General features: G+C 39.8%; 1 protein-coding gene across 2 annotated transcripts in view; it reads right to left on the reverse strand.

The window, feature by feature from the left end:
- Positions 1–22,557, reverse strand: part of LOC119701531 (neuroendocrine protein 7B2-like) — a 43,613-nt gene that overhangs the window by 8,062 nt on the left and 12,994 nt on the right. The window contains exons 1-4 of one of the 2 annotated variants that reach the window (XM_038138299.1): positions 21,531–21,653; positions 20,123–20,355; positions 6,424–6,573; positions 3,404–3,516 (exon numbers count right to left, since the gene is read on the reverse strand). In XM_038138299.1, the coding sequence (XP_037994227.1) occupies positions 3,404–3,516; positions 6,424–6,573; positions 20,123–20,354 (495 nt within the window). In that variant the 5' untranslated portion in view covers position 20,355; positions 21,531–21,653. The other variant, XM_038138298.1, reaches the window with a different exon arrangement.

Below are 22,557 nucleotides of genomic sequence, written 5' to 3' on the forward strand. Positions count from 1 at the left end.
GGAAAACTTAAATTTAACATTTTAAAGGAACTCAAGGATGCATGAATTATTCTCCTTAGGAAACAAAGCACCATCAAAGTTTCTCTTTCTAAAGTATTTGACCTTGTACTTTCATGAAAGGAAAAAGGGTGTTTCTGAAATAAAAATAATATCATGGACTACTGGAGCTAGCATTTCTGTCATTCTGAAAAATTTCTTATAATTGAACTATCCCTGCTCAAGGAAACCATATTTTGTTTAGTCTGTTTGGGAAAATGTTTTAAGACCCTAAGTACTGCTGTGGCATTATGTGGAGTACAAAGCAAATATGGTTGTGAAGCATGAGCTAAGAACATATTTGTATGATACTAGCAATCCTGAAAATATGTTCCACTGCTAACAGCCTGACCTCATCAGCCACCAAAATCTGCCCATGAAGTGTTCATCCTTCACTGAGAGGTTTTTACAGATGAAGGCACAGAGTTTTCTTCAGGTAAAGATATACCTCATGTAGAGACATGCTGCATGTGATTTTCTACTTTTCCCTCACTCCTGGAGCTTCCTTTGCATCCTCTTGGCTACTTGGATTAGAGTACTACAGGTTGGGCTTTGGGTGGGAGAAATCAGAAGTTAAAATGCTTTAAAGCAACAAAATATGTAAGAGGTTTTTAGGTTTGATTGTAAATTGTATAGTGTAAATTATCTTTGTGCAAGTGTTTCTGGATGCCAACAACACTTCTACAAACCATCCTAAGAGCCAATCTGCAAGATGCAAGAAAGGCACACTCAGAAAGTGTCTGTGTCCTCTAAGGAAAAGTCTGAACTGGGGAAAAAAACTCTGAAATCTGAGAAACTATAGTTGTACACAAGGATAGAAAACTCCAAAAGTTGCTCATCCTACTGTTTCCACTGTCCCCTCTGTTTTCCCCATATGAGGAGAGGGGAGGAGAGTATAAGCCATGGATCTCACTCTACAAACAAAGTCTGTTCCTGAGACTTCTCACAGGCCAACACACTGATATATGGGGAGCTGTCCCAAAACCAGAAAAATTCTTCCTCTTTCTTCCCACTCCTAACCCAGTATATATTTATTATGATTTATATATTTGTATCTGCAGCTGTATTAGTAGTGTTTACACATAATATTTAGCATCTACATAACCATGTACTTTGCTGCATGCAACAGCTTCTAGACTTGCTTGACGCTTATAAAATGTGTGTTATTCACAGCATACTGCAGAGGTTCCACAGCTTTGCAAGCATGACAGTCTGTCACCAGAACAAGCCAACCAACCCGTTTCTGTCCTAGCAGGACAAACAGGTCCTTTTCTTCTGACCTGCTAGTGTAATCTGGGTTTGTCTGTGGGTACACTAAGGAATGCATGTTGGCTCCTGGAAAGGACAAGTCACTGTAACACTTCCTCAACTACACAGTGTACGAAATGGCTGGGGAGAAGCTCCCCCAAGAGCTGGGAGCACATGCCAGCCTCCATGGGTCCAGCAGACACTGCCTGCAAGAGCTGCAGCTGGTGATGACAGCCTGGTGCCCACTCAGCTGGCAGGAGCTGGTGGAAACACAGTCTGAGCACACAACCATCACTGCCCCTGGGCATGTGGTCCTAAGCTCTTCAACAGAAGAAGCAGGAACAAACTGTTGTGGGCAGAGGGAATTTTAGGCGCTGGGGGCAGTGGAAGGGTGAGGATGCACAGCTACCCACTAGGCAGCCCACAGCCAGCTGTGTTGGTCATTTAGTATTTAATGCAGACAACAGTGAGTGCCCTAAAAGATCTGATCTACTTCAGCTCTGCTTTATAAGCAAACAGCTAATTTTTAGAGTGCTTACCTGATTTTTCCAGAGAATTAAAAACTCCAGCCACAAAAAGATACCACTGCATTTATATTTTTACCATTTAGTAATATGTAATTAGGAAATGATCAGGGTTGTTCTCCTGGATCTCAGCAGAATATTTGCTCATGCACACGACCAGCTGCTTCATTGCTAATTGAAAAAGATCTAGAGTTGGCTAAGCTGCAGCTAGATATGATTACTGTTTAGTACCCAGAAGTGTTTTAATCCATACATGAGCAGCTTTTTCTCCTGAATTAGTAGTGATGGATGGAGATACAAAAAAGCCCAGGATTCACTAATGATTTACTATCATTTATTAAGTATATATGTTGCTGATGACAGGACAGTATGTATGCTTGATTCTGAAGTACTGCTATAGGCCAAAGATTTACAGAAGTGCCTTTGTAGTCTTCAGAATGGTATTATGAGAGTAGAGTACTCATGAATAATAAGAAAACTAACAGCCTTATCTGGCATAAATAAGAACGCTCACCATCTGGTGTTTTTTAAATGAAAACCTTTGATGGTAATTACTTAGAATGCAACAAGTTTCCAAAATTTGGATTTTTGGCATGATTTCCTCCAGAAATTTAGCACTCACATAAGTAATTAAGACTATAAATCTTACACTGGTTTGATTATGAAGATGAATCATTGTCTCAGAATTACAGCAGGAGAAGACACTGCCAAACATGTCCATTTATCGATATATGCTTACAGAGCACTGGTTTAGTGCAATCTTAAGTGAAGTGTTATAACAATGTAAAATGAGATTTCATTATTTGCTCTACAAGCATAAATTGTGATCATTGTTATTGTTTTCCTGGCGCCTGAAAATGGATTTGGATTGGACATTTTAACTGATGTAATCCAAGATTAAGTGGCAGAGCTTTCTTTGGAGCCTCTAGGCTGCAGAAATAGTCTAGCTGCAGTTATTAAAGTCCTTGTATGCTCAGAGCAAGATTCTTGCCCTTAGTCTAGCTCACTCTTTTTATTACATGTGATGTGTCAAATAGGTTTTCAATATAATACAGGGCATAACCTGACTAGAGAAAGAAGCAGCATCAAGTCCTCCAACGTCCTTAAGGTGAGGAGGATTCCTTAAGGCAAATTGTCATCCTAGATTTTTTAAGCTGTTTTAAGCTGCTGAACTCCATCTATCTGTATTTTCTTTCTATTTTTATATATGGAGCTGAACAGCACATAGTCACTGAACCTGAATATTCTTTCAGACTAGGGCCATTTTTTGTTTTGAAATCTTAAAATCTGCACTAATTTTGGCTACATGTTCACTGAAGTTTGAAATGTATTTTTTTGCACTTATCAAGCTCTCATACTTTGGGACAGGTATATAGAACAAGAATTTCTAATTTCTGTTTTTCTGGGGTGTTTATCAATCACAAGCACTATTTCTGTTTTTCAGGGCAAGTTCACCTTTTTTGAGAAGTTTCCCTTAGGGTGATAGCTTTTCCAGCATTAAGGACAATATTGCCCTCATGGTTTCACAGTGTCCCACACAGCAGACAATACCCAGTTTCATGGGCAACAAAAATAAGAAAGAAGCATGTACTCACCCACTTGCCCCTGTTGGGATAGTCATGCTCTGGATCAAAAAGGTGTTGGTGCAGCTGGTATTCCCTGCTGAACTCTGCTGTGTCTGGGGTGTTTTCTAGACACCCATCATCAACTGCAAAAGAAAGCACTGAGTGCTCAGTAGCTTTGAAACACATAATATGTGCCACATTAGTCAGAAAACCTCTTAAATGCAATCATACAATTAAAAAAACCAAAAACATAAAGAACTGGATGAATAGAAAATACCAGGTTTTTTTCTTTTGAAACAAAATTTTCGGAATGTATGTATTAAAAAAAATATATCCTCACAACTTAATGAAAACTGAAGGAGTTTATTTTCCAAGCTCTTTCCCTCCTTTATGTTTTTCTTTTAATTATTGCACTTGATTTTACCTAGAATTGTATCCTGTTCTGAATCAGAAGAGATATTCTTTTCTCTTTTAAAAGCTCACAAGTCGTTTTAGAGATTGGTAAGGCAATACTTTTGAAGGTCATGGTAAAGCAGTGCTGTGAGTAAAAACAGAATTCCTTTCACTGAGTAGCTAGCTCTTCCTGGAGCTCCATTTCTGGTTTGTTACTTTGTTCAAACTGGCTGAACATCACTTCTGCATCATTAGATCTCATAAAAATGCTATGCAGAAGTTTTATGATGAAAACATTTCTGTAGATTGGTAACTAATCTGATTGGTCCAGAAACCTCCTATAACCATAATGGATGGTTTTGTAGGCAGTGTCACATCAAGATAGTATCCTTTTAAAAATCCACTCGGGGTCTTTTTACCAAAGTAAATCATCTTTAGCTGAAACAAAGGTTCAGTAACTTGAGGCCAGAGCAGCTTTTTGGATAGAGTCTGCTCCTGGAGCTCCCACTGCTTAGCCAGCATGGGGAGCTTGCAGTCCAAGTTCCTCTCAGACATACCCGAGGAGATCCTACCAGCCAGGGCATGATGCTGGGCATTCAAACAGCTGCATCTGCCAGAACACAGGCACTCCAAAGCACACACCTGTGGACTTTCCCTTCCGTCCTTGTGTGTCATCATGTAAAAAGATTTGCAGATGGATTATCTTTTTCTCTCAGATGTGGGTAAAGACTTAAGACTGAGTTGATTTAATGACCTGAGGAGGTTATTCTGAGTTCAACAGATCCAGCTTTCTCTCTTTTCTCATTGGGACTGGTAAAAAATAAAATTGCCAACAGAAAACAGGGGGAAACTCTTCATACTGGCTCAGTAACTCAGAAACTATTAAAACATTTAGAAATCATTTTAGTCTCTTCGGGGGCAAGGTTATATCAAGAGAGAAACAGGTGACAACAGAAGTGTGGTAGACCTCAGAGCATTTGTGTGTTTTGGTAGAAAACACAAAGGGCAGCAGGACACATGGGTGTCCTCTATGACTGTTAATCCAAAAGTCTTCAACTCAGCTGCTCCAGGCTTATGTATTCCTGCTGTGGAATGTGCATATGTAGACAGTGACTGGAAAAATTGTTTTCCATTAAGCAAATCCACAGACCTGATTGAGGAAGGCCTCTGGTAATTTGTATGCATAATACAGTCACCACTTGAATTTCCATTTAAGGCTCTGAAAAACATTTTACTCTAATCCTAGCAGATACTATCTTCACTCACAGCATACCTATGACAGAGCCATTTATCTGAGCAGGCAGCACTTCCCTGCAAATTCCCCCTGTTCAGATCTGACTGTATTAGCTTAGCTAACAACTTTTATTTCACCTAAGACAGAAAAATTGAAGGGATTTTCAAAGGCATTTCCCTGGATGCCATGCTTTTAATTTATTTATCTAATCATGAACAGAAGTCTAATGGGCAAGCACGGAAGATAGAAAGTCCATGTGTGTGCTTGTGTGTGTGAGAAAATCTAAACCCATCATTTGCAACTTGTCAGACAACAGCTATAGTGAACAAACTGGAAGATGAGGTATTATTCCAGAAGAGATGAAGGCATCATCACCAAATGGGCTGTAATAGAAAACAGCAAGGGAGGACTATTTGAAATTTTGTCAAATTTTTGAATGAAATGCAAATACACTCCACAGTGAAAAAAAACTTTTCATAGCAAATATTATTTTCTTATTAATTCTAAGATAGTTAGAACATTTTCAATAAGAATACTGACAACTGTTCTGCATTATCCAAATAATATAAAAGAAGACTAAACAGAAAACATTTTGAAAGGATCTCTTAGCTGACAAATAGCTCATTCCCAGTTCCAGGTCCCAAGGCAGCCAATGGGTGTTTTACTACTGCTTTCAGTCCTGGAAGTCATTCCTTGGCTCAAGTAGCAGGAAGGAGATCCACTCTCTCAGGGTATGTGTACATCATGCACATGCAGGGCTGCTTTGGTGACCCTTGGGCAGCAGCCCCACAGGCTCGGTGCCCGTGTGGTGGCAGCCTGAGGGACACCCTGCGTGTCCCAGACACCGCCCTGGCTCTCCGAGGCTGCACTGCCCCGCTGCCAGGGCTAGCCTGCCTGCAGTGCCGCGGGCTGCAGCCATGCCTTCTCCACTTCTTGGCACGGATGCACCCTCAGTGAGCTGTAAAGACGCATGGATTGGAGCCAAGGTATCTTAAATATTGACTCATGGTCTGGGTTGGAGATCAGGGCAGACAGTTTCATTCCTCTTGGCACAATGAAAGTCTCTAAAAGAAGGGTAAATCTCATCTGTACAGAATAACTTTTTTCAGGGGCCAGCTTAAAAATGAACTCCCTTGGGAACATGATGCTCTCATAAATCTCGTTATCTTCTACTCTGAGATCAAGATGATTTCTTCCACCTTCTCCAGCGTCATACAGCAATACAGGATATGCACATATTCTTTAAAAAAAAGATTTTTAAAAAAAAGCTCATCTGAAACACTAAAACACCCAGTTTCTTAACAGTTCTTGTCCTGGGGCACAGGATGAAAAAAACCCTCATTTCTGATCACAGGTTGTACAGTGCTGAAAGACAGGACCATGTACAGTGAAGACAGAGATACAAAGGGTACAGCTGAATTACCTGTTTTTCCAATAGGGCAGGGATTTGGAGGGTCAGGATATCCTTGATCTTCACTGAAATCCTTTGGTACATTATCTCCTGTCAGCTCAGCCACGATGTTTGGGATATTGCCATAAGGACCCAAGTGCTGGAGACCCTCATGCGCACCACCTAGCAAAGACAATTTCTGCACAGTCGTTTCACAAGATTAAAAGTGTAAGTACTTTAGCTGGTGCAAGTAATCTACACTTCAATTTAAAATACAATCTCTCTCTCTCTCTCTCTCTCTCTCTATATATATATATATATATATAACTGCTTTAGAGGCAAATCCAAGTTTAGATTTCAAGCACCTCTTTTAGAAACATAACCACGTGACCTAAATCCAGTAACTTAGATAATTAAAAATGAAACTAGGAAACAAAACCGGCCACATATTATTAGTCTTATGTTTATTTTTTTCCTTAACTATGAAAATTTTAGGCAAGAAAATGCAAAGAAATAGACTTCAGGAAAACAGATACATCTAAAGCACAATCATCTTCAGTCACTGATACTATTACTGTTCATTATGGCAACTAACAATAGAAGATACAGCAAGACAGCATCATGGCAGGAAGACAATGTTAATGATGCTGTAGAAAGAAGTGCTACCTGCACAGCCTAGAAATACATTAATAAATTAAGTCCCAAGGGGGCTTAAGATATTAAGGTTCTTAGGGACCCAGGGTATTCTAGCAAATTTGGTTGTGTTCATCTAGAAAAAATATTTCTAAATGAAACCAATTCTTAAATGCAAATTTGCATTTCCTGTTGTAATGATGAAAAGTGGTGAAGAGTCCCTGTTGTTGATGGGAATTCTTGTTCACATATACCTCCACAGTAGTCAGTGTGTTACAAAGCATCCCAGGCACTGACTTCACACTTTTACATACAAGATTACTTTTTCCCTGTGGCACCCAGAGCAGCATCACTGCAGGGTCACAGCAGCAGAGTGCAGCAGGTCTTGTAACCCAGTGGAAAAGGACACAACGATGTGCCTGCTGTGCTTGGGCATCTGCATCCAAAACTGCTGTGCTGTGGCCACCTCCCACACACCTCAGCTGGGTGCCCTGCCTGTGACAAGTAGGGTCTTCCACCAAGCTCAGGCCACTCTCTCTCTCTCTCTCTCTCTCTCTATGCCTCTCTACAAATAATTATCTATCCCAGATATTTTCTGTATGCCTTACTGGCCAAATGCATCCACAGGCTAAATCACAGCTGCTTATGGAGTTTTTAAATACTATTGTACACTATTCTTTTGCATTTCAGACATAATATGTTAGTTTCAAGCATGCTCTTTTTCCCTGACAAAGACAGCCATCACACACACTGCAGCAATGAAGATGGTTATGTGACAGCAAAGTAATATTTTTTTAAGCCCTATATAATGAGGGATAACAACATACAGTCAACAATGAATTGAGAGAAAAAGGAATTTGAACAATTGGAAAATATGAGTTAGAGAGTGAATGCAGACACAACTGCTTGGGTAAATAGCAAAATCACCATAATATCACCAAATAGTCTTATTTAAAATTTATTTATTTTTCATAGATCCAGAAGATGCGACTAAAGCCTCTGAACATGAAAGTTGCTCCAAAAGAATCATTCAAGTACTCCCGTCCCAAATTACAAATAAATATTACCAGCCTAAATCATCTTTTATATAGCCAAACATTGTGAGCTAACTTAATCACTTGCAAAAATTGCTAACAGAAGGCACTCAAATACAAAATTCAAATTTTATATTCATTTCTGCATTTAGAGGTGGCAGTTGAGGCAAATTTTGGAAATTGATTTTGCAAATGACGAGTTGGATGTTGGCATTATAGTAAAGCAAATTAGTCTATAAGCACATATATTTCCATTTTATTTGCACAATAGACTAAAATCTAATCAATGTGCTAATTTTCCCCCTCAAGTACAAGTCTCTTATTCTGCAACACAGTGTTGCAGAAAAGATTTACAGATATGTAACAAAACATAAAACTACCCCTATAAAAATTGCATCTCTGTTATATGGGAATATGGCTTGTAGCTGACCATGAGACCTGGTACCAAAACCAGAATGACATTATCCCCACTCTGAGCTTTATTATTCCTTTAGTCCACAGCCCACACAAAGATCACACTCGTAACGCAATAATGCTATGGTGATGAGGCTAAAAAAGTATAATATACATTTAATCTAATGTAATTTAATATAATGTCTAATATATAGCATAAAATACTTATTTTGTCCTGAGCTCCTTCACATGAAGATTGATTACATGTATGTACTTAAAAGCATCAGGTTATGATTCTGCTGTAAACTACGGAACCACATAATCAATACGTGTTTGAACATCCTGTATACAATGTGGTTCACTATGGGACAATCCATCAGATAGAAGCCTATCTGTGCTTGCATGTGGTGCAGACCTCTTGGCACCAAAGCTCCATCCATAAAGAAAACAGAGGTACTTAGCAGGCTCCAGTGTGCTATATATACATGTAAGTTTAAACCGACTGCCAAGAATTCCCTTGACTGAGTACAAACCAATCTTTTTATATTAATATAAAGGATTGTTTCCTTTAGGTATAAATGGCCAGGATCATTTGAGGGTTTTTCCTTTCTTTCCAAAAGAGCTGCAGACAATAGCACCTGCTCTGGTGCCGTAATTTAGCACACTTGAGTGATTTAATAGCATCAGCAAAGCTCATTCCTTATAAACTCTGATAAATAGTGCACTCAGCAAAGACTACAATAATAAAAATTAAATGCTATGAATATACGAAGTTGGGGTACTATGTACAGTAACTTTCATTGGTTGCATTAGTTTTGGTATTATAACATTACTGAATTAAAGAAACATATTAGGTTTAAATACACTGCAGTTCCCAAGTCAAAACATTGGGATACAACACATACAGTCAGCTACAAAAGCAGCAGAAGATCAGTTTCTTGAACTTTGAGGCAGAGCCTGAAAGAAAAAGACAAGGCAACTCAATACCAAGAAACTTTTCATAATTTCCTATCCAAAGGAATCATGAGAGACATCATTGTTAAATTATTCAAACTTGGACTACCAAAAATCCAGAGTAGTACAGACAATACCCTTGTACTGAGAAAGGATGAGCTAGATAAAACTGTGCTTTTTTTCCATATCTCCTTACTTGTATGAACAGGCTTTTCTGTGCCACATACTAGGAAAGAAAACACTCCAAAACAATCAGCTCCCTTTCATGTGCAGGATTTTTGTGAGCATTTATTATTAGGTATTTCACATTCCTACAGGATAAACTAGAGGTTTAGGTGTCTTGGGCTAAGATCAGCATTGTCCTAAGTAAGCTTTGAATTTAATTTAAAATATATGCATATATGTAGTCATCTAGCACTAGTCTTGAACTGCTGCAGGGTGGTAAACAAAAAAAAGAACAATGCCTCTCACCATTATTATAATTCTGGAAAAGTATTTTATCAGCTGATTCCAGTTAGAGATCCTTGGAATGATTAAAAGTTTAAAGTGCATACATTTAATTGTAAGAGCAATACTGTCCTACCCATGCAGACAACATAACCACTCCATTCTTGGAGGGAAAAAAAAAAGGCAAAGAAACATAAAGAGCAGCTAATGTCTTGCAGGTATTGAATATTTCCCTGATCAAACACATCCAATGGAAATGCTGTTAGTCCACTGAAGTTTTAGCTGCTGCTACCCATCTATTGGTAGTGCAATGCACAGTGAGAACAAATCTGTGGAGAGCAATCCTCCATGTCAAATACAAACAGGCAGTGCTGTCCCCCAGAAAAGTCAGTTTAAGAAAGTCAATGAGAATGGATTTTCAAAAGTGAAAAATTTTTGCAGAACATTTAAAGAGAAACAAGAGGACAAATTTGCCTTTCAGTCTCATTGAAACCATTTCCCATGTCGCAGTGAAGATACAGTTTCCCCAGTCACAAATTCAGAAAAGAGGTAGTCTGGCCAATCTTAGCAAGGAGATAGGAAATAGGAAGGATCATAAGTATGTGTTGTGAGTAAATAAATCCCAAATCCCAAGTTAAAGCCCTTTACTTAGCAACTCATACTAGGTGCCTCAAAGTATCCAAGCCCCTCACAGATTCACAGGGCGATCTTCTCCCTGAGCAAAAATCACTTCTCTTATCTCAACCTGTACAAATTCCAAGCACACGTGAGCTAGAAGGGAAGCCTGGTATAGCTTATCTCATTTGCCCAAGGTTCCCAAGGGAGAAAATACATATTTAATCAGAGACGTAATACCATACTTCCTACTTTGCAAAATCTTTTGTTAATCTGAACTATTTGTTCTTATCACAAAAAAAAAATCTTCAAGATTGTTTACAGTGTCTCCTCAACACATCAGCAATACATCTTTTTCCTATGGGAAGTGACAGCTTCCCATACTATCCTGCACTTTCATCCCCAGTGACCTTGCTGTATCTACATTTGTTGTCATGGTCCAATTCAAAAGGTACACCTCCCCAGTGGAAGGCAGGTTTGACAGAATGCCTCCCAGTGCTCTTATTTGTTAAACTGGGACACCATCCACGAACTTGCTTTTTCTTTTCCTTTATTATCTGCAGGACCATCCATCATGTAAACTCAAAACATCCTGAATGCAGAAAATGCATTTATATTTTCCTTACCCTTTCTAACACTTCAAAGGGCTTTAATGCCCCAATGCTGTAATTATGATTCTGCTAGTTTCATCCTAGAAAGTCCTATCCTGCTTGCTGAAATTAAGCAAAGGAAGTGAGAAGAACTGAAAAAATTATAAATGATCACATTTTTTCTATTCCACAGAAGCTGCTACATAAGAGAATAGGGAAGGAGAAAAAGCATAGGAGAACAAAGAATGGAAAAATGCAAACCTAGCCAACTTCCTTAACCATTCAAGAGCACGCCTCGAGAAACACAAAAACACTACAGCTATACATGCTCAGGCATTCCAGACTTGGCTTGTCTTCTCCTTAATGACACAAAGTCTCTTAAAACTATAAAGACTAATTTTCTATTTCTTTGCAGAGGGGCAATTTTTTTCTAAAGCCTTAAGCACACACATCGTACAATTACTGACCTTGCTTTCAGCAAAGAATTCAGTTTTATCCAATATTTTAATTACAAACAGTACAAATATTTAAGATATTAAAGGCTCTTATTGTGAGGACCAAAATAATGCCCATGCCTCTCACAATAAATTAATAACAGTAGCTTATATGTCATTATTATTCAAATTGTATACACAACAAAAAAAAATCCAGCAGCCACTTGCTGACAAAGCAAAAAAAGAAAACTCTCATGCCTGCCTTGGTTGAACAGTCCTCTGATGGACTGTATTAACTTGTCTTTCAGCTGAGCAGTGGCTTTTGCATTTCACCACGTGAATAAGATGACACATGGTGTCACACACAGCGTCACACACACAGTGCATCGTGCAACACACAGACAGGAGCCCCTCTGCCACCCTGCCTCGCAGCCACCACACACCAGCAGAGTGAAAAAAACCAAACAAAGCCAGCAAATTGCACCCTCCGGCCACTGCCACAGCACAACCTCACTACTGACCACATGTGCAGCGCGTGGTTCTGGGAAACAGAGCAGCAAAAGGAAAACAGTGACCTCCTTTATCCCATGAGGGATGGGACATTATTTCAATCCTACAAATGTAAATGTGCCAGTGAAAGACTCTAACACTTTATTCACTAGCACTTTATTCACTTGACACCAGCTGCACGAGAAGTCCAAATGCTTCATCAGTGGCAACACATTCAGAGAAAAAGACTCCTTTCACTCCTGTAATGTGAAGCCTGGATGCACCAGAAGCATCCAGAACATCCATGTTTTTGTCTCTACTGCACCACTGAACTTCACAGAATTTTCGTGTTCATTTCCCATTCTTATTCATTCCATTCCATTTTCCATGCAGATGCCTCAAAGTCCCAGCTGGTTCCACAGCAGGTTTAAAACCTTCCCATGCCTGTCTGCCAGCTGCTACAAGGCAGATTTCCCAACTGGCCCAAATGTCCTCCTTGTGAGCATTCCCAGTGCGGAGCTGGAAGGCTCCAACCTCTGCCCTGGTGAGCCAGTACCAGCTCAGAACTCCAAAAGCAGAGACCTTGCCATCAAAGCCACCCAGTCAAGATGAGGCTTCTTTTGCACCTGGATAAAAGCACTGGCACACAACGAAGATGCAATAGAGTGGGGAGATGCAGAGCCCTGGTGGGGGAAGACCAGGCCCAGTGTTGCTCTTTGGTGCTAAGATCAGCTAAGATCAGCTAACCTGATGTGCTAAAGCACCCCAAGGGGAAGAACCCCAGCTGCTTCTGCAGGTGACAACATTCCTCTTCTCATTCATCCTGCAGCTGAGAGCACTGCTGAGCACATACAGCATGGCAAGCACAGGGAGAAGAGTTCTGGAAACCTTTGGAGAGTGCCAGAGATCCTATCTCCTGGCACAACACCGAAATCAAGAAGAGTAGGAGACTCCTCTCCTCTAGATTTCTAAAATATCTCTTCATAGAACCAAGTAAACTTAAAACTATTTTCTTACTGCAAGTTAATTTAAAATTCAGGTGGGAGCATGGGAAATGCAGCTGATTTTGAGAAAAAATGCAGAAAGGTATAAATCCTGGCATGCTCACAGAATCACAGAATATGCAGCGCTGGAAGGGCCCACAGGGATCATCAAGTCCAACTCCTCACTCTGCACAGCACCATCCCCAAGAATCACACCCTGTGCCCAAGTGCATTGCTCAGAAGCTTCTGGAACTGTCAGGTTTGGGGCTGTGACCACTTCCCTGGGGAGCCTGTTCCAGTGCCCAAACACCTTCTGGGTGAAGAACCTTTCCCTAATACCCAACCTATTGACAACCTCAGGCCATTACCTTGGGCCCTGTCACTGCTCATCCCAGAGAAGAGATCAGTGCCCATCCCTCCTCTTCCCCTCGTGGGGAAGCTGTAACTGCAGTGAGCTCTCCCCTCAGTCTCCTCATGAGAGACAAGCAGAGAAAAAAAATCTTTAAAAACAGGAGCTCATCATAATTTGGCCAACCAAATGATAAACTTCACTGATAAACTTATTAAAGTACTTTGGGACCATATTCCAATGGTAGATGGAATTTTATAGATTCATATTACATTTCTCTATACCTTCTGCCAACAGTAGAAAATACAGTTACTATAAAGCATCAGACAATACAGAAGGTATCATATTCCCTCTACTCCTCAGGTTTCTTACCTCTCCTGGATTTTTCCCTCCACTAACATGTATAAAAAAATAATTGTGGCTACAAATCCCATTCTAATTGATTAATTCTCCTTAGGTAGATGACAAGCTACTTAATTCTAAATCCCTACAGACCTGCCATCTTTCCTTCCCAAAAGCTGCTTGAGATGGGACTCATTCTCCTTTGGTGGCATCTTTGAAAGATGATTTTATGAATAGCAGCAGTAGTCTGTACCACATAACAGTGGTTAGTAGGAGGTTTTAAGAGTGGGAGTCATTTTATCCTCTTAGTTCCTCTGCAGAGGTATGTGATGCCTGCATGCTCTCCTGAAACCACAAAAGGAGGATGTTTCAAGAAAAGGCTTCAAAGCCTCAAATCTAAATGGGTTCCTCAGTCAGATCCACCTGCAAATAACAGCTCTAGAGAGAAACAGGGATTAATACTATTTTCTTCTTTTGTTCTCCATTGACTGACTTCTCTAACAAGCACATTAGATTTGAGAATTTCCCCTGCATGTTCCCAGCCACACTGAGAACACAAGGGTAGCACCTGCACCCCTCCTGCAGCTCTGGGGCACTGAGCAAGGGCAGCTCCCAAAGTTCAGTGGTGGCAGAGCTCATAGCAGTAACACCTACTGCCTTTGCTGGATCCTGCCCTTGCTCCTCCAGAGGGGAAAGTTGGGAAACACATTGAGGTAACCTGGTGTGACCTCCATGCAGCAGCACAAACACCAGCTTGGCTTTCTTATTCACTGCTGGTCATGGCTTAGAAATTCATATGGAATCAAGGATATTACAGGCCAAATTTCAAAGATTTTTCCTTAATAAAAAATTAAGTCACACCACCTCATCATTTTCCTGTTTGTGGACTTAGAGGTATAAACATTTTATGTGCAGTTTCTTCACAGACCTGTGCCATATCACTAAGATAAAGAGAATTCACTGCAAGCCACTGCTGTCATTTGGCACCATCATTAGCTTTTAAATTCAGAAATTAGCATTCTGAGGTACCTCTCTTATGACATGCATCACTGCCTGATACTCAAATTCTGGTTACATTTAACACTACAATTTGTTGAATAAAATGCAAAAAAAACCCCGTATTTTTGGTCAAATCTATACAAATCTAGATATTTACATATTGTTGTATAAAAAACTGTAAGTTTGCCACTTCCATTTTATCTTAAAAATTTGAGATGTCCATAGGAAATTTTGAAAGAATATTTTCTGGGCTATTTAGATAATTAAAAAAAACCCAAAAAAACCCCACACAAACCAAAACCCACAACAACAAACAAATCAGCCTTTCTGGCTGTGGGAGGTCTGCCCCAGCTCAGCCCTGTGCAGCTGGCCCCTCATTCCAGCACTGCTCCCCCAGATGCTGGCACAGGCTCTGGCACAGAGCACATAACTGCAGCAAAGAGGGTGCAGTCATCACACTGCTGTGTTTGCTGAGCCCCAAATATCATACAATTACTACCTGTAGTCACCCAAGGAACTCCAAATATATTGGGGCATAAGCATAGCACACGTTAGCCTAAAAGTGAATGAGTGCAAAGGTCATTTCTGCACTGGTTTCATGAGGGAATTCATCAGCAAAAGTTTTTGCAACTTTCTAATGCAAAGATTTTACTGTTCTTGTAGGAAACAAGTACCTCTCTTGCAGGCCAGGACAGACAGCAAAGTAATACACCTTAATACACTTATTTTACTAATAAGAAAACCTTTACTTTGCTTATTAGTAAAATGCAAACAGACACTATTACCACGCATGAGTAATCTGCATAATTTTATGGGCAGTAGGTTTGCTGTCGAGTGATATTTGTACAGGGGCCATGCTGACAAGCCATTGATTACCAGTTGTTAGTAGACATATTTGCATAATGCTCCAGACTCGCTTGAATTTTATCATCTCAATCTGACAAACAGTAATTACATTTTTCTAAAACAATAAACATACTCGTTTCCTTTCAAAATAATCAAATAAACCCCATCCTGTTTCCAGTAGTTATGAGGCATCTCTGCAGGAGAATGAAAAGCCTCCCTGAGAGGCACTGTATTTTTAAAACTTCTTTATACGTGTAAACAATCACAATTTAAGAGACATCATTTAATGCAGCCACTGAGGTTGACAGCATTATGCCTCTTCTGCAGACTGAAGACTTCAGGCTCTGGGCTGTCATGCCAGCACCTTTACCAACAATCATTTCATTTGGGTGGTTTTAAGAAATAAAAACAATTAAATCAAACACAAACAAACAAACCACACAAGAGGCTTTCTGCTGTACCGAATTTATGGTAGGCAATGATTTTTGCAAAAGCAAAATGGGAACTTCTCTAAACTGCTCAAGATGAGCTACTGGTGCCCCCATGTGTTTGAGATTTTTACTGTTGTCCTATGCAGGGTGTAATAGGCCTGAAATTTACATTATATGCTTATTCCCTTCCAGTCCTCAGAAAAAAAAGGAAAACAACTGAAAATGAAACAATAACAAAAAAAAAAAAAAAAACCAACAAAAACCCAAAACAAACAAAAAAACCCCACCAACAACACAAACAACAAAAAACCCACCCAAACCCTTAAATATTGGCACAAAATTGTAAGCACACAAGGGAAAAAAAAAAGTGTGGTCTCTTACTTCATAAGTGCCCTACCAGACAGAAAAATTAACTTCTGTGTTTTTTGAAATGTTGAATGCATTTCTTTATTTTATTCTTTTGTTCTCTTTTAACATAGATGCAGCCCCCTTCTTACCTGTAGAAAGCTTGGATATAGCCCAGTAAGGCTTGCATACTATTTTAGCGATAAGCTGAGCAATAAGTACAAAAACACAGCTACTCATTAAAAATTCCTATTTTGATTTTCTGTGTTTTCCACTCTTTTTATAGATGCTGCTAAGCGACCCCAATATAACTTTCTGACAAGGAGAGTGGATATTATTAGAGAAATTAGACTAGATAATAGGAGTTTATTTCTTTTTGGAACTGGGGGATGTACAGAGAGAGAGATCTATTAAGTGGCCAGCAAAGAACAGCTGTTCCCAAGACATCCCTTTCAGGTACTAAAAGCATTTTCACTTGACTCATCGTGCAGGATCTGTTTGGCTCCTGCCACGCTGCTGGGCCATGCACCATGTGCTGGCTGCAGTTCAGGAGCACAGGGAATCAGCCAGCCAAACCCCACTGCTGGCACGTATCTGTCCTACTCCACTCACCTAGCAGAGCCCTGGCAAAGGAAGAGAGCTCACACTGCCTCTGACCTCCCTGAACTTCACAGTGATTTCCTGGTATACTAAACTTTCTATCAGGTATTTTCTAGACACTACTCCTATTTTAGCAGCCTGACCTGAAGTAACAGTAAATTGACAAACACAAAGTTAAGAAGATTTAAACAAACAAACAAACACCAAAACCCCACAAAACAAAAAAGCCACGTGTTTATAGATTTCAACACAAGAAAGGCAGAAAGTTCTCTCAATTAACAAGCTGTAGGTTTTTTTTATCCATCAACAAGAAAGCTGGAATTTTTAAAAATCTATCAAGAGGAAAACTATCTGATCACTTCAAAAAGAGAGCATATGCTAGTAAATGTATTTTCTCAAGAGTGTTCTTTTTTTTTAGTTTTCTTTGGTATAGAACATGTTTGTGACTGCACTTTCCACAGCCAAGTCAGCCCTAAACGATTTTGTGGGGGGAAGGGATAGGGTGGGTGCGAAGGTAAGGATGGGAATGATCATGTATAGTTCCTTGCAACACATCCACCCTCTGGTCTTAAGCATTTTAAAGTCAAAATAGAATTATTTACACCAGAAAAATTTTAGAAAGCTGAGATGGAAAATGAGCGAGGAAATCTGCTTGTGAACTAACAGCAATAATATTTTTGTTGTGTATTAAATTATTAAGCTCTTTTTCATGGAAATATTAATAACATGGAAAATGTTATTATAATAATCACTCAAATTTGCAAATGTTTCATTATAATCAGGTTGCTAGAGTAAACCTGTTTGTATTATGGCAGCCTAAATTTGTTTCCAAATTCCAGCTGAGAAAAAAATGCACCCCAGAGCAGTCAGGGCCTTAATGATGAGAACGCAGGTGTGAAATGAACCTGGTTTTAAAATTTTTACATTGGTCACTGAAACCTGCAGTCTGAAAAGCAGTTGGAAATCAACACTTCTATCAACTCAGAATTTCTGATAAATAATAAGCCTTTCATACCCAGCTCTACTGTCCATTACTTTCAGGCAAAAAATCCCAATGAAGACAGAAGAGTAGTTCAGGAGAGTGAATTACCACTTTGCCATGATGGTATTGATGATGAAAGCCCTGTTTTGCTGTGACACTATAATTCTAAAACCTCTTTCTTTCCTTCCCCCTTACTTTCCCTTTTTATTATCATGTCAGAATTTTTAAACACTTGCACACAGAATTATTAGCCAGTGATACCAGTGTGAATATGTCATGTAAAGTCCATAGGTGAATTCTTCAGAACATGAAACCTTGTACAGACATTATCTAAAAACATACAGGCTAATTTTTTCAAAATAAAATGCAAGTTTTGATGAATTAGCTATCCTATAATTCATGGTCTATATTCAAAAATAGACTAATGGTGAAAATTCACTGAATTATATGTACTTTTTAAAAAAGCAGAATGAGAAAATATTGTGTTCAATGATGTATGACCACATTAACCTTGAAATGCAAACAACACTTTCTTAGGTGGAAATTTCAAATCAGATACTTTTAAACAAATCTATGTATAGATAGACACATATCACCACAAGAAACCAAAGAAAGAGTAAGAGATTACTACCTGAAAAACTCATCACAGAATACTCTACAAAAAGCAACATTTGATACAAAGGTCTGATTTGCTGGCCTATTTCTACACTGACTGATAATGTTTACCTCACAAGACCATTTTGCTTTTGCAGAAATTTTTTAATAAATGGTTAAATATCCATGGTAGGCTTACAAAAAAAAGAGAGTCATCCTCATCTGAGCAAGAGGGGAAAGTTAAATACAATAAATCGACTGGATTTATCACCTTTCAGTTTTACCCTATGACATACACAGATGGATTTTTTAATTAAAAAAAAAAAAAAAGGAGAAACAGAAAACATTTGTCCAGCCTGCTGTTTGTGGAAGACTGTACAGATGACTGGAAAACCAGCATTACTTCAATCTCACAAACACTAAAAAACTTTTAACACTTATACAAAGAGATGCATCATCTGATTTTGCTACCACTGTAATTAGAAAGTAACATCAAACAGCTGAGATTAAAGTAACATTAAACAGCAAGAGATTCAGATTCACTTATATTTTCTAGATTTCTCTTTTTAAAAAAAAGTCTAGGGAAAAAAGGCAAATAGAAAGTAAAATTACTCACTTCTACCATCTGTCCCAATTTCTCTATGTGTGAACATTCATAAAGGAGAAAAGGTACAGACCAAAAAATCATCCTCTTTAAACTTAGCCTCTGTTATTTAATTTGCAGAAAAATGTGTGTCCATCAAAGTTTCTTTGAAATATATTTTATATATATATACACACACTTAGGTCTGCAATTATCTGGCTAGGACAGTCTGTAGATCAGAATGAGGATAAAATAGAGAACAGAGACTTGTGAACTGTGTAGTCTTACTGCACTGTCAGACTGATTTAATTCTGAAAGGAAGGTTGAGGGCTTCTGCCCTGTTTTGATGTTCACACATAAACAATAATATTTGGAGTTTCATACCTTCAACCTCTTGCTGTCATGCCATAATGAAAGCTGTTTGTTCTGTTAAAATAGCAACACACTGAAATATTATCCCAATATCCTAACATTTGAGCCAGATATTTGTAATTATTTACATAGGCATAAAAGACTGATTCCAAGGAAAACTAACACAGTGTGAGATCAGAGGTACTGGCCAAAAAAAATAAAGCTGAGCCCAGAGCATTCATCCCTGCAACATGGTTTTGAGGTGCTACTTGTGGACACAGGCAGAGGAGCACTCCTAGTGTAAGGTTTATCCCTTTATCTCAGGTGGCACCACAAACACTTAATCTATTCTGGTTAATGTTTCTAAAAATCCATGGAATCTGGGATCTACAGATAATATTTGTTTCATGTGAAAAATATATGTAATATATTTATACATAATCAGGAATAATTTAGCAAACCCATCATTTTGAGGCATCAGAGATCAGAAAAAGCCATGAAAACATAACTTTTTCTGCGAAGTCTCTACATTAAAAAATCCACTATTTCTGCCAAAAAAATTACATTAAGGAAGGTGTAAGATGGATGGTGATTTTAAAACAAAGATCAAGCAACAACATGCTGAAGACATCTATGACTTTAAGCTTAGGATTTTCTTTCTGTATCTATAAAAAAAACAGTAATTATCACCAAAGCATACTAAAAAATTAAACATAACTCAAAATAGAAATTAACTACCTTCAATGCTCTGTGGACCAACAAGATTTGTAGCCTGGTGTGCTGGATATTCTACCCGGGGTCTGGCAATGCCCAATTGCTCCATAACCCCATGGAGGAGCCTCTGAATATCTGCTTCAGTAACCCTGTCAGGTGTCCTAGGGCTGTGGCTAAAAGCTGAAGCCAATCCAAATGCCAGCAGAAATGCCATGTTGCAAAGCAAGGTGGATATCATAGTGGCAGCCACTTTCATCCTGTCAAAAAGAAAGGAGTTTGATTGTAAATTATAGAGGGAGGGAAAAGGTCCTATACATGAGGTGAAAATAACACTTGATCCTACTATTGGGCTTTCCAGTCTACTACCACAGCTTCTAGGGGCAGCTGGAACTCCAGCCAGCTGGAAACTGGGTGGGGGGAGCCAGGGAGGGAATAGGGTAGATATGTTCTTCTCTTCTAAAAGAAATAATAAGCCGCAAACTGCAATATCAATTTGCTGGTTTGCATTTTCCCATAATATTAACAGTTGTTGCAAACAGAATTAATCCACTTTTTCATTTGACAGGAATACATCATCCACTCCACCATCCACCCCTCCACCCCCCCCCATGTTTATGATGCTATTTACAAAGCTCTGGTCTAAAAGCCAAGAACTCTTCATCCACGAAGTGTGTTTCCCAGGTTCTTTTCTTGTATTGCCTGAAAAGAGACTGCCGAACAACCTGGATGTATTTTGTTTGCACCTCAAGACAAAAGGCTTTCGATGTCATATGCAGCGTCTTTCCCACCTGAAGCAAATGGGTTTCATTTGTTTCCTTGAATCCCTTTCACTAAATGGCAGCACAGTGTAGTCTAATTAGGAAAAAAACCCAAAAAAACAACCCAAAACCGACAACAAAAAACCCCACAACAAGTAAGTACCGCTTACTGTCCTCTGATAGGCTGAATTTTAATCAGAATGCTTGTTTTCCTAAAGCTCCTTTCCCCGTCACATCAGAGTCTAATTAAAATGCATCACTTCCAGTGCCCTGGATAAACAAACCCCCCGAGTTCCCCTTTTACTCCTTAACACACGCACAGCTGCCTGATTTCTTCACGCCAGACGTTTAAAGATGCTCCAGTGCTCCAGCCTCCGGCGCAAGGCACCTGGAAACGCTTTTGAGGCAAAAATGGCTGAAAACCCCAGCGCTTGGAATATTCCCCGCTACGCCTGTGCGCGGCTCCCCCGCCGCACCACGCTCCTCCCGCAGCCCTCCCGCTCCATCGGCCGCAGCAGCCTCCGCTTCGGGGGCAAAATCTGCTTTTCACAGAGCATCCCCGCCGCCCGCACCGCCGCGCCCTGGACAGCCAGGCCGTGATCCCGTCCCTTCTCCCGGCGCCCCGGGCGGCTCGGCAGCAGCACGGAGCCGCCGGGCCGGAGAGCCCCGCTCACCTCCCGCTCGCAGCGCGGCTCTGCGGGGGCGGCGGCTCCGCAGCCGCGCATCCTCCGTGCGCAGCCACGGCCGGGAGGGAGCTGCCCGCCGCGACCCAGCGCTCCTGCGGGGCTCTGTCCCACACAGACACAAAGCGCGGGGGGATACGAAAACCCTCCCTTTTTGACTTAAAAGAAACTGAAGGGTTATGGTGCATTAATGGTGACAGAAATAAGATATTACATACTCCCCGGAGAATATCCATGTTCCTGCTGTGATTTCTGTCTCTAGAATAATATGATCAGTGGTTTACTTACAGGGTGAGTTTACCCAACTGCAGGTTTACAGGGTAGCAACCATCTCCAAGGACTTGGAGGTAAATGGCTCCAGATTAAGCAAATGTAGACACAGCCAGAGCGGAGGTTACCAAGAAGATAACTACAAAAGTATCTTGCTGAATGGAGTCTCTCATCTAACACAGCACTTGGCAAAACGGTAGTCTCTAAAGGTTGTTTTATGTATCACACCTTCATTGTTACTGAGGTGAACGCAGTATAGCCATTCACAGAAAAACTCTGAAATTATACCTCATAAACCACAACAGTTCCATGAACTATACTTGCACATGTAGATTTTTTTTGGTTTTGATTTTTTTTTTGGCTGATCTCTGGTACATTAGGCAAGGTGTAATTTGCAGGATTTAGCAGTAGGGACTTCCACTTGGCACCTAGTTCCTTTCTGCAAAACATAATCAATCAACTTTATATAAAGGGCTGTATGTCCAAACTGTTCTGCAAAAACTCTGTTTTAAGAGCCTAAACTTGAAGATTTTTTTTCCTGCTACAGGTTTCTTCGTCAGGGCCCTACCAAATTTCCCCAGAACCCAAGTTTAGATGTTTCAAGACTAGCTTGCATGGATGATCAAAAGTAGCTTACTGCTCTACATAGAATAGACACATTGTTAATATGTACCAAATATTTTGAACCCTAATGCAGCTTTGACAATCACAAGTCTTAGTCTTCTAAACAAAAATCAGCGTGACACCT

The sequence above is a fragment of the Motacilla alba genome, chromosome 5 (assembly GCF_015832195.1).
Source record: "Motacilla alba alba isolate MOTALB_02 chromosome 5, Motacilla_alba_V1.0_pri, whole genome shotgun sequence".
NCBI lineage: Eukaryota > Metazoa > Chordata > Aves > Passeriformes > Motacillidae > Motacilla > Motacilla alba.